The sequence below is a fragment of the Meleagris gallopavo genome, chromosome 26 (assembly GCF_905368555.1).
Source record: "Meleagris gallopavo chromosome 26, MGAL_WU_HG_1.1, whole genome shotgun sequence".
Classification (NCBI taxonomy): domain Eukaryota; kingdom Metazoa; phylum Chordata; class Aves; order Galliformes; family Phasianidae; genus Meleagris; species Meleagris gallopavo.
In genome coordinates, this window is record NC_139429.1 from 2853283 (window position 1) to 2866036 (window position 12754).

The following is a 12754-nucleotide window of genomic DNA, read 5'->3' on the forward strand; positions in this document are numbered from 1 at the left end:
CTGCTAATTCTGATCAATTCTCTTTTTTTCCCAGGGCATTTCTGTCCCAAGGGCACAGCTCTTCCAATGGCTTGTCCAGCAGGATCATATAACCCCTCGCAAAGGCAAGCCAGCTGTCTTCCCTGTCCCCAAGGGTAAGAGTGAGAATGTGACATTAGTGTTGTATGTAGGAATAGAGAACTATTGGAAGTAATGGTTTATCCAGTCACCTTGGCAGTGTGCAGTGGGCACATGACAGGAAGCAGGGCAAGTATTGAACTCTGTTGGCTAAACTGTATAATTGATTATGCAAGCAAAGTCCTAAATCCACGTACAACTGCTCCGGAATGGAATTTAGAGGAGAGATCTGTTAAAAGCAAGGAAACCATTGGAATTAACATCTTTCATGTCTTGCAGTAAGAGCTGGCAACTGTTCCCTTGGCAACAGGCTGGCATAGTCCTGATGTAGGGAGAGAGAGTCTTGTGTATCAACCTGATGCTGAGACTGGCATGTCCTTAGGGGATTCATCTCCAATTACTAACTGGATTTGACCTTGATTAACTGTTACAAGCTGATGATTCACAGCCTGGATGTGTTATGACTCAAGTTAAGAAAATTATGTCTCTGTGGCTTTTGCAATTATGCCGTCAATTTGGTGTATGAGGAAACAAGTAAGAATGTAGTAATATGCATGAGTTGTTTTTGTTTTTGTTTTTTGTGATCAATACAGCAATACAAGTGCAGCAGCCACACTAGATTGGCTATTACCACCATTAAATCATTATTTAGGTATTTGTGGATAGAATATTGCTAGATTGTTTTCCCCTCACTGTCCCTTTTCTTCTGTCTTTCAACCAGGTTCTTCTGTCCCAAAAATTCCTCTTCCTTTCTGGACAATGAGTGTTCAGCTGGCCACTACTGCCCTACCAGCACAGCTTCTGCCACTCAGTTTCCATGTCCTGAGGGCACTTACAACCCACAAAATGGGAGCAGCCTGGTATCTCACTGTATCCCCTGTGAGCGAGGTAAATGGCAAATAAGAGTATCTCAGGATGGTGACTGGGCAGTCCATGAAAATATGTTTTGAATGTTCTTGAGGTTCAGCAGTAGCATTTGCACGTTTCAGTAGATGAATAACAGGCTACAGTGTCTCATGCCCAGTATATCATATGGAAATGAAGACAAGCAGCTATTCAGTATTATATTATTATTGATCTAAGGGCTTCTGAAGCTGTATTCTGAACAGGACTTGTAAGCAATAGGCAAGGCTCTTTGGTTGGACTCGGGCACTTCAGAGGAAGTGTTACTTCTTGGCTCTGAAATGTACTTTAAGAGATGTGATGTGGGAGAAGATATTAGTCTGGGAGATTGTCATCTCCATACTGTCACACATCTGTCACAGATACCTTATGAAGTGCTTCATAAACTTGAAAAAGAAAGCCATCTTTATGAAAAAAAACTTAGAAGGCAACTTGTCACAGTGAGCACAGGTACTCAACTGAGATGAGAATCAGAAGCAGTATAGCTATATCGTTGTGTCCTACTGAGAATTAGCTTAAATTAAAAATTATTTTAATTGATTATACTATCTCCAGATCTTGAGCCAGTATTTGTATGCAGCACTGCATTGTTCGATGCAAACGTGATGTTGGCATGAGATTTGTGCCACCTTTAGGGTGGGAAGTTCAGCAAAGCCCCTCAGCTAGACTGTCTTGTCAGGGGAGGGGAGAGAGAGGTCAGGTTATTCTTCTAGTATAGATATCTGATGATGGTATGAATCACATCATGAGCCTAGATTATGACTTAGATTAATAATTTAATTTCATTAAACCTGCTGTCACTAGGCATCATGTGCTGGTTGTTGTTTGCCTAATTCAAAGGAAATCTTTTTGCGTTTCATTGCACATATTTACATGTTTGCAGCTTGTCCTCTGACACATCTTTACATTGTTTTTTCCCAGTACTAATGGCTCTGCATTGCTTTCTCAGGGCACTACTGTGCACTCACAGGGCAGGCAAGTGTTACAGGGCCCTGTCTGGCTGGGTTCTACTGCAGTGGAGGCTCTTCTAATCCAGCACCCACAGATGGTCTTCTGGGGGACGTGTGCCCAAAGGGGACTTACTGCCCTATGGGCACTGCCTTTCCACGGCCGTGCCCTCCTGGTTATTACAGCAACTCAAGTGGGAATACTGGGATTGAGGACTGCCTTCTGTGTGATGCAGGTACAGTACTGAGAGAAAGGACTAAAGAGATTCCAGCCAAACACCAGCATTTCTAGGGCTCCTGAGAAATTTCGTGGTTCTGGAGCAGGTGATCATGCACATCTGTTTTCCTGGAGAGAGAGATGAAATAAAGCATAGATGAAATCTACCACTTACCCCTGTAAGAGCATACTAACAGTGAGGTGCTTATTTCTGTGCTACGATCTTCACTTTCCACCTTTCCTCTTGAAGTTCTCATACTTTGAGATAATGCATAGTGCTGTTTGTTCAGACAGGTAAGCTCTGTGCTGCAGCTGTTCTCAGTAAAAACATCTTCAGGAGAATAGATGTGGGTGATGTCAAACATGATGGTTGAGTGATTTTTTTTATTTTTTTTTCCCATTTACATTTTCCCATCTGTCTCGTTTGACCAATGTCATTATGGTGCTATTGGGGTCCCTCCTTCAGGGTATTTCTGCAGTGGGACTGGACTTTTATCTCCAACTGGGTTATGTGAAGGTGGATTCTACTGCAGTGGAGGAGCCATTTCTCCTAAACCTCCCAGGGTAAGTTGTTCCTGTGATGTAAATATGGCAAACATGGTATCTGAACTGAACACCACTAGATTACTGTATTTCTTTTGCGCCAGCTCAAACTCTAAGTTACTGGTTTATTAATAGTGAGAGGGGCTAGGAATGGCTAAATACACCTGACCAAAAACATCTGTCTTTGCAAATTGGTGCTGCAAAGTGGACAGAATGCCATATCACATAAAAATTACAGAGGTCATTAGTGCATGGGTTAAAACAGAATATTGCATCTGCCAGCCCTCCTCCTAGGCAGAATACACAGAACTCTTGCAGATCATAATGAGACAGTGGGTTAATGCAGCAGCTCTCTGAGACCACGGGTGAAGAGGAAAAGGTGATGCCAGCTTCCACACAGCCTGCCCAGTAGGACTTGTTATGTGCAGGGTTCTGATCTCTTAGCTTGGAAAAGGATGTGTGCAGCCTACAAGATGACTAAGTGATGAATGCAGTCTTCTTTGCTGTGTGTCTAGTGCTCTTCACCATAAGAATCTGACCATCCTTCTTGTGAGGCCGCCCTCTGTGTTTGTGAACTGTGTAGAATGACTTTCTGTAACAGTGGTGTTGTTCCTCAAAGATAACAGTCAGTGGAGGACCGTGTCCACCTGGACATTACTGCCTAGCAGGGAGCAGCAGAGCCCAGCCTTGCCCTGCAGGGAGTTACAGCCCATCCTGGAGCATGGTGCAGTGTTTGGAGTGCCCTGAAGGTTTTTACTGTGAGACTGCTTCCACAAACTACACGGATTGCCCTGCAGGTGGGTCTGATGGTACCTATTTACTCGTTCTGGGAATTTATAAGGATTAGCAGATGCTTTTAAAGCTGTTTGAAGTGGATTCAACATGGGACTGTGTTGCATGAATCACAAGTCTCTTCTCCTGGACCTTGGTCAAAGCACTTAACCTCTTTGTGATTCAGTTCCCCTGTATGAGTAGACAGAGACTACGGAGACTTTTATAACATACTTTGAGGTCTTATTAAAAAGTATTGCTAATCCTCAACTCTGATCAACTTCATTTTATGCTGCTGATGTGACAAAGATGTCATCCAGTTGTGACAGATTGCAAGATGGGCCCACTGTCGTAGCTTGGCTCCAGTCTTCCTCAGAAACAGATGAAGAGAATTCTGTGTGCACAGGCTGGGAGGTTCTTCTCAGGCTGTTACCAACATGCACTGACCTTTTTTTGAAACCCGCCTCTTCTCTCCTAGGTCACTACTGCCCCAGGAATACCAAATTTGCCACGCAGTATCCTTGTCCTCCTGGAACATACAGTGATGCTTTAAATATCTGGGATGCTTCCAAGTGCCAGCTGTGTCCTCCTGGAAGGGTCTGTTCCAAGCCAGGCCTAGCAAGACCAGATGGACTGTGCATGCCTGGATGGTTTTGTCCACCTGGATCCATGTCAAGCAAGCCAATGTTTCCTGGAAATCACTCAGGTATAATAAAGTGTAATAATGATTATTATTGTAGCAGTGGTGGTGTGGAGTCACCTAGAGGACTCAGATGTCTTGCTTTCCCTTGCTGCTTTCTTTAATTGAGTGCTCTAGTTCTGTTCTTAGCTCCTTAGGTAAGATAGACCCCTTGCAATTTTTCTGCTTCAGCTCAGCCTCTGTTCTTTCCATCAGTGGGCATGGCAGCTCCAGCTTCTGGATCTTTTGGGCAGTGTCAAGCAGGAACCTTTTGTCCTGTCGGTTCATTTCTTCCTATTCCCTGCACTCCAGGTAGGAAAAGCATCTTTCTCCCTGCACAGATTGCTTTATTTTGTTGTACTGTTTTCAGTTCTGCCATGATCACTAGGCAATCCCAGTCTTGTGCTGTTTGTATTTGCATTCTCATGTCTCTCAAATGGAGGGCTTTGCTTCTATCCCCTGCATCAGGTATGTACTGTGCAACTGCAGAGCTATCAGCTCCATCAGGTCCCTGTGAGGCTGGCTTCTACTGCACGGGGGGCTCCGTGCTGCCAAACCCCATGGATGGAGCAGTGGGGAACATTTGTCCTCAAGGCCACTTCTGTCCTGCAGGGAGTTCTTCTCCATCTCCTTGTCCCCGAGGTAGGTTTGATAGCAGCTGCTGCATGCCATCATTTCTCTTACCAGTGCCAAGTGAGCTGCTGAGCTCATCTGAGTCTGTGCCATTGTTTTGCAGCCCCTTGTTATTTTGCAGTGAAGCGTGCCTTTATGCTCCCCAAGGGGCAGCTGCTGTCAGCATGAAATCTTAGCTGCTAATCTGCTGCTGTTGTATTGGAAGCATCAGTCCTAAATTCAGACAGTAATTGCACAATTGCCTCTGGAGCCTCAGTCTGTGGTATAGATGCTGTTGTGCAGCTGTCGGGGGGATGCTCTTTGCTGAGCATTCCTGAAAGAAAGGTCACACAGCAGTGGTGAGCTGTGCACATGTAAGAGTCTCTGCTGCCCTCTCTGCAGTCAGAGCCGTCCTTTAATGTTGCCATTAATGATTCTACCAATTAAGGTGAATGAGAAAGGCTTTTAGATGATCATTTCTTTCCTGGGTAAAATCTACAGATATATTGAGCAAGTGATTGTACTGCTCAGTCTAGACCAGAAAGAAATAGGAATTCACCTTAGCCAGCATCCATAACCAGCCTCCCACAGACCTCTCTCACAGGAGTACTGCCATCCACTAACAGCTGTGCACCAGTTACTCTCTGAAGACTTTGTATTTCTCTCCATATCCACTTTCCAACAGTGTTGAGGATGATGGGAGCATGTGCTTTCGGTGTCTTTCAGGCTCCTTTCTGGCTCATCGTGGTGGCCAGTCAGCACAGGACTGCCAGGCCTGCTTCCCAGGGTGGTTCTGTTCTGAGTGTGGTCAGAGCTCCCCAGAAGGTCTGTGTGAGGAAGGGTGGTTCTGCCCGGAGGGCTCTGTGTCTGGGCAGCATTCAGGTAGGAAACTTGGAGATCTTTCTTTATCTACAGGAGTTGCAATAGGAAGATGGCCTTAAAATCTCCACCCCATAGGGCTGGAAGTTACTGTTATAAATTTCTGGCTATTTAGATTTCTAAAAAAACGTTTTCCAAACATTCCATCTAGTAATGCAGTTGAAGTAGTGGGTAACTATGAGAGGAGGATGGACCTTGTTTACTGGGATTTTACCAGGGCAAAAAACCAGCTGAATAAATATCTCAAGAGGTGCTTATTCCTTGTTGTGTTTTCAGCTTTGCTAGAAAGAGCTGGTAAGTGAGAACGTGATCTGAGGATGTCTGTTCTCCATTAGGAAAGGGTGATATGGGGATACATGCTACCTCACACCCTGCTGTGTCAGGAGCATTCAGACAGCTCTGTGAAAAGGAGGTTGCAACCAACTGAGCTTTCTAAAAGCTTTGGAGGGCAACAAGTCTGCAGAGCTGTTTGGTTAAAAGCCTGTTTTGGTGATATGTGATGGTGGTGTTCAGAGTGCACTGCTTCCACTGCTCAGGTCTGCGTTCAGCAAAGCTTTTAACACAGGGCAAGGAGCTGATCTTTGTTATTCTTTTTTTCCATGCCCTTTTCAGTGGTGCCCAACACGGTAACAGGCACAGCTCCCTTCCAACCCTTACAATTCTGTGCATAAAACACTGGCAGTTCCATCTGAATATGTGCAAAATCTTTATCTTAAGTCTTCCAGTTCTAGGTTTGTGGTGATGGTTCTTCCAATGACACTGGTCATGAGCAGAGCAATTACATAAGTATTCCTTCTTTATTTTCCTCTAGATTATTTATGTCCTGTGGGTCACTATTGCCCCACTGGCAGCCCTGAGCCCATACCCTGCCCCTCTGGAAAATACCAGGACCAGACTGGTAAAAACCAGTGTGAAATGTGCCCAGCAGGAATGTAAGTGAAATGGATCTGCTGCTTCATGTTGATGCTTTCCTTGTGATTTCGCATGTGTATTTCCATCTGCCTTAGGCAGCTGCACTGTGTTGTTTCTTTTGATACACATGGCTGGCTTTTTCTTCCTGTTTTTGTACTACCTTTCCCTTTATTATGGCTTTTTCTGTACTGCAACCTGTGTTACAGAAGATCCATCCTAGCAGGTGGATCTGCTGGGAAAGACAGAATGTTCCTGACAGGTTCATCTCAGCTCTGTGTATCATTTCAAGTAATTTGTTTTCCTTTTCTCATCATCTCAAACTATCACTATTGTGTAGAAAGTGTTTCTTAGTCCCTTAGAACAAAGAGAGAGCGTGGACTGAGGCAGTACTTGGATTTCTTTTTTTAGGTTCTGTGCCCTTGAAGACCATCCATCCAGTCTCCGTAACAACTCACGTGGAGTGATCAAACCAATGGTCTGCCCAGCAGGATATTACTGCCTCCTGGGCACAAAAGCTGGCAATCAGTACCCGTGCCCAGCGGGGACTTACAGTAACAAAACTGGACTGAGAAACCCTAAGGAGTGCTTGCCTTGTCCTGGAGGCATGTTTTGTGCCAGTGCAGGTAAGGACAAATGTGGGTTAAATACATTTCTTAGGCTGTGCTGGATCTAAATTTAAGTTCCACTGGTAGATGAAGTTTTCATCTGTATGCAGTCCATATGAATTTTAAGGAGTGTTTGCAATCATCTCTAGGACCTGTTGAGTAGTAATTGTTTATGGTCATTACAAAGATCCCTGCAAATCTATCTTTTGCAAGTTTAAAGAGGTGGATTAAGGTGGATTTTTTTTGGAAAAGATCATTGAACCAAAAGCCAAACTGCTTAGGCTCTAAGATTCATTTGGTTTTCTCTGAGGGGAGAAATGGGTGCACAGTCTTGGTCAGCATCTTCTGTAAGGTGATCTAGAGCGTTTAGGCCTTTAGCTATCTGGTTGTGTGGAAAAAATGTGGAGTCTGTAGATGTAGCTTTTAGATAACAAATGTAACCACAAGTCAGTAGTCTCTGAATTCATTGTGCTGACAAGGCTTGTCTGCTTTGTTTAGTCCAGAAGCTGCGAATTATGTAACACGGGAGCTGATTTGACTTTATATTCCTTCTCTTTAGGACTTGTTTCCCCAAGTGGTCCTTGTTTGCCTGGGTATTACTGCACTTTAAAGGCAAAGGTACCCAATCCTGCCAATGATGCCACTGGTGGCCTTTGCCCAGCAGGCCATTACTGCCCAGCAGGCAGCAACGAGCCACAGCCGTGTCCTTCTGGCATGTTTTTGCCTCAGTCTGGGATGGCTTACTATAATGCCTGTCTGCCCTGCCCAGGAGGGAAGTTCTGCCAAGGAAATGGCTTGATGAGCATTTCTGGTGTGTACTGACTGGATTGAACATCTTTAATGTGGGTATTTTAATGCTTTCTGGGTGCTCATCCCTAACACAGAAGCTTTTCTTTCTTGCAGGATTGTGTTCTGCTGGCTATTTTTGTGATGGTGAATCCACACGGCCAGACCACAAGCAGTGTCCCCCTGGCTTTTACTGTCCTGAAGGCTCTGAATCCCCAGTTCCTTGCAGCCCTGGTCACTTCAACTCTGAGAGAGGAAAGTGGCAGCCAGCAGACTGTCAGCTCTGCCCAGCTGGGTATTTCTGCAGTGGTGAGTGCTGATGTATTGGGCACGTGGAAGCCCATGTTTCCTACATGCATATAATTCAGAATTGCCTTTCCTTTGTACTAAGATGTTCTTTGTCTGAGGCTGAAATTTGGGGAACACGTTCTTTCTGATATTGGTGACAGGTGAATGATGAAGGGGGTTGTGCTTTCAGGAGATAAGGGTTTTCTTTTGTCTTTGATCTGAGAAAGGAAAGGGAAAGGCTGTGCTTTCAAAGTTGCAGAACTGGGCAAAATCACTTCCAAGGGAGCATGTTCTGCAGGTATTGCTGCCTGCCTGGCCAGACTTCAGCTACTCCCACTCTCTATCGCTGCCCATGAGGCTGCTGCTGTCCCAAGGGATCTGCCTTTCTTATTCCCTGTGAGAATGGGACCTATCAGTCATAGGAGAACAGGGATTTAGGGAGTCTAGCAAAAGTAGGGCTGTGTATTGTGATAAAAATTGATTTTGTGTCACTAAGAGCTGAGTCTCACTGGGACTTAGCAGGACAAAAAGGATTTTGAATTGCTTCCTTATTTCTGTTAAGGTTCTACTAAGTCAGTGTTGGATGGGACTAGAAAAACAGAAGCAGCAGTAACTGCCAAGAGTGAAAGCCAAAACAGGCTTCTAAGGCTATGAAGTTGTTGAACGAGTAAGAAGCCAAATCTTTCTCCTCTTCGGGGCAAAAAAACTTAATGCCCAGGAAAATACAAGGGAGCTATTCCTGTCTAGCAGCTCGTGCACGCTACAGAAAAACCCACAAGAAATACAGCTGCACAGATGTGATTCTGTTCCCTAGATGGGATTACTCGAATAAAACTTCAGACACCTCCTTTGTAGACATCTGTACCTGAGCTAGTTTTTTGTACTCCTGTAGTCAGTGGCAAGAGGCACTTCAGGGCTGCAATTTGTCTTTCTTATTTTACTTGTCTGCCTTAGGATGAGATGAATTGCTCTTGAAGTGCAGTTCCTCTGGAAGTGCTGTTTCTCTCCAGTTACTGCATCACGATTCTGAACAACTGCATCAGAAGTACACACAATGAAGCCCACGTCCTGGGTTTAGCTTGAATATGTTGATGGAGAATGACATTGCTTGTCGTGTCTTATAATGTTTCCTGAGCAAGATGCTACTTTTTGTATCCTAGGTTCTGGAGCACACACTCCTGAGCTGTGCCCTAGTGGGTACTTCTGTCTGCCAGGTACCAACTTCAGTACAGAGCATCCATGTCCAAAGGGTACCTTTGGCCCCAGGACTGGTGCCACCAGCAACTCTGACTGTGAGCCCTGCCCAGCAGGTAAGCAGGGACTTGGCACAAAAAAAAACCTGAGGGCATACATGGAAAGGTTGAGGAAAATATGACTTCTTTCAGGTTGTTGACTCCTTCGTCTATCTTCTGTTCTGGCCATTTCAATGAGATCACTCTTCTGTTTGTTTTAGGCATGTATTGCTCAGCACCAGGTCTTTCACAGCCCTCTGGATTTTGCTATTCAGGTTACCATTGTGCCAAGGGAGCCATCAGCCCAACCCCTTTCAAAAACAGGGTGAGTGAGCACTGGCAAACAGCACAGTTAACCTTGCATCCCGAGGACAAGGACTGGAACCCTCACAATGTCATGGCTTCAGGTGTCATATTTTCCAAGTCTTACTGCTTTGCACAGGGTTGCTCTTTCCCACTGCTGCTGCCCTTGGTAGCTGCTCAGATGGACTGACATGCTGCTCTTAATGTCTGCTGGAATATCTTGCAGCCTGCTAACAAGTGATGGCCAGACATCCATTTCTGTAGGTATCACTGGAGTGTGCCGTCTCAGGTCTCTTCCATAGAATGAGAGCAGTGACTGGGTAGCTGTGGCTCAGCAACCAGCACTTTAGTACCCTTTTTGTGCCAGCTGTGGTCTGCATTTAGTTTCAGTGGCAGAAAACTGGAAGAATTCAGCCTATATGTACCCTTTTCAGAACCTGTCTCTGTAGTATTTTGGGCCAAATCTTGTTTTGATAACATTTTTTTTTCTTCTGTTTCTGTTTGTTTCTTTTTCCCTCGTGCAGGTGGAATTTGCTGGCTCTGTGTTGCCTGGTAATGATATCTGTCCTGCAGGGCATTTCTGCCCCAATGGAACTGAGAATCCCATGCCTTGCCCTCCTGGGTCCTTCTCTGCTGTCAGGGGCCTGCAGGCAGAAGAGCAGTGCCAGCCCTGCCCTGCTGGCCGATATTGCAGCAGGGCAGGATTGTTTGATCTGGCTCAGACGTCGCTGTGTAATGCAGGGTGCGGTGAGACCGTCACTCGTTAGTGGGAAAATACAGCTGGCAGGATTGCTGTGTGGGCTGGAGCAGAGGGGCATCCAAACTAAACACTGGGCTTAATATATCTTGCCCAGTCCCTTGTGTGCAAATATTTACAGTCAAAAATAACTAGACTGCGAAGAGTTCGCTCTGAGCTCTCTAGGTTACATGCTGCTATACTGCATCTGCTTGGTGGTCCTGGCATGTGCTTCAGAGCCAGTTCTCCCTATTTGTTTGCCTCACGTTCTGCCCCGGCCTTCTACACAGCCTTTTACTGTTTTTACTGTAGGTTTAATTAATTGCAAGCCCTTTATTTACCATAAAACACGCTTGCTGTGAATTTGCATCCTTTTTCCTCTCTGTTTTCTCTCAGCTCCCACCAGGTGGTGCAGTAAGCAGTGGCAAGAAAGCAGTGCTGGCATCAGCCAAACAGCAAAGTGCCGCCAGCAATATTTGCCCATCTCATGAGTGTGCCTTGTAGCAAAAGGCCACAGAAGCTCAGTTCCTTTAATCTGTGAAAGGAAAGCTTAGAAGTGATCTCAATACAGTGCATGTAACAGGATTTAGTAGGAAAAGATTTCTGATAGCTAATAGCTCTTGAATCTGCTGGAGAAAATCACAACCACTGCTCAGTGTAGTAGGCCTTGCTTCTGAGTAAACAAATGCTGACAGGCAGCTTTGCTGTCCTTTTGCTTGATGCTGCTCCTTTTAGCAGTCATTGCCTTGGGGACTATGAATTGCTTCTTCTCTAGAAGCTGCACCCACAGGATGCAGTGAGATCATGGCTTTCAATTCCTTCCTGCTTAGTTTTCAAAAATGATAATTTTTCTTTTGTATTTCCTCATCCTTCTTGAGGGGAGTGGTAAAGGGAGAAGTAACATAGAAATAGGTGACGTTAATGCATAGGCCAGTGAGAATATTGAAGATGAAAGGAAACTAAGCAGAAGCAGCCGGAACTGAACACATGGGCTTTGTGCTTTGAAGTAGACAAAAACTTAATTTTTCAAAGAATTTTTTTTTTTACCAGAATGATGAGAATACCTTCCAGACAGCTTAGGGAGGGGTGGGGAAGAAGAAAAAAAAAAAAAGAGGATTCTACAAGGATTTACACTTGGATATTAAGTTGGTAGGATAGGGCATGGGAGGAGCAATTGTTAGCCCAACTGAAATAAAACACATCTTTAAGGAGTGTTTCTTAACTTGGTGACCTTTGGTTAGTACTCCCCACATCTGCTTTTTCTGAACAGTGCTGTGGGCCCATGGTTCCAGCATAGAATTGTCTTCTTATAGGTATGTTTGTCTGGAAGGAAGCTCTGCTCCCTGCCCTTCTGATGGGATTTATGGATACAGATGTCCCAGTGGCTTCTACTGTCCTGCTGGCACTGGACTAGAACTGCCCTGTGAGCCTGGCACCTTCAGCCCTATGCCTGGGGCAAGTACTTGCCTCCCTTGCCCAGCTGGTATGGCCTGCAGCCATGCAGCCACTGCAGAGCCACTCAGCTGCCCCAGAGGTAAGCAATAATATGTGCCACAAAACCACTGGCATGCAGTCAGAAGTGTGATGGGTGCCTGCACACCTCTTTCTGTCTGACCGTAGCAGTCTGGGAATGGGATATTTGCAGTTGGATAGAGCAAGATCAGCATTCCTGCTTATTCTTCCTTTCTTTTCTGAGCAGTGCCTCATTCACCTCTCACTGTACAGGTTATTATTGTCCAGCTAGGACTGCTGCTCCCCTGCCGTGCCCTGAAGGGACACTAAATACCATGGAAGGGGCATTGGCCCCCACTGCTTGCAAGCTGTGTCCAGTGGGGAGGTACTGCAGAGGAGATGCTAACTGGGAACCTGATGGTGAGTTTGATTCAGAGCTCTTCTTTCTGTCTGTTTAAATACCTCCCCCACCTTATTTCTTATGTTTGTGCAGAGTAGCTGTTGCTTGACTAAAATGCAAAGGTTAGGCATATGAGCAGAAGAAAAGCAGAACTCTTTCCATGAAAAGAAGTTAATCCACAGAATCGATGAACAAGTTTAAATATTAGGAATAATTTAAGAAAAATAAATAAAAATACCAGATGAGGTCAGTGCATGTAAAGAAAGGGGATGATGAAGGCCTCAGATGATGGAGGAGGAGGAGAAGCAAACCAAAGGTGAACAGTGCAGGATATCAGTAGAGCTGTAAAATGAGCCTAGGATTGGATTCAGC

The 12754-nt window shown here is 45.1% G+C and overlaps 1 protein-coding gene across 3 annotated transcripts in view; it reads left to right on the plus strand.

Moving 5' to 3' along the window:
- LOC104914348 (uncharacterized) overlaps positions 1-12754 on the plus strand; it is a 28119-nt gene that overhangs the window by 345 nt on the left and 15020 nt on the right. For all 3 annotated transcript variants that reach the window (XR_014879709.1, XM_085209371.1, XM_031556870.2), the window contains exons 2-19: positions 35-134; positions 839-1005; positions 1970-2203; positions 2651-2748; positions 3347-3524; positions 3977-4204; positions 4394-4489; positions 4646-4819; positions 5516-5671; positions 6480-6600; positions 6989-7203; positions 7745-7996; positions 8089-8280; positions 9420-9569; positions 9713-9816; positions 10319-10536; positions 11844-12064; positions 12256-12402. Coding sequence is in view for 2 of the 3 variants with exons in the window: in XM_085209371.1 (XP_085065497.1) it covers positions 35-134; positions 839-1005; positions 1970-2203; positions 2651-2748; positions 3347-3524; positions 3977-4204; positions 4394-4489; positions 4646-4819; positions 5516-5671; positions 6480-6600; positions 6989-7203; positions 7745-7996; positions 8089-8280; positions 9420-9569; positions 9713-9816; positions 10319-10536; positions 11844-12064; positions 12256-12402 (3051 nt within the window). In the remaining variant the exon portion in view is untranslated. The remainder of the gene's footprint in view (positions 1-34; positions 135-838; positions 1006-1969; positions 2204-2650; positions 2749-3346; positions 3525-3976; positions 4205-4393; positions 4490-4645; positions 4820-5515; positions 5672-6479; positions 6601-6988; positions 7204-7744; positions 7997-8088; positions 8281-9419; positions 9570-9712; positions 9817-10318; positions 10537-11843; positions 12065-12255; positions 12403-12754) is intronic.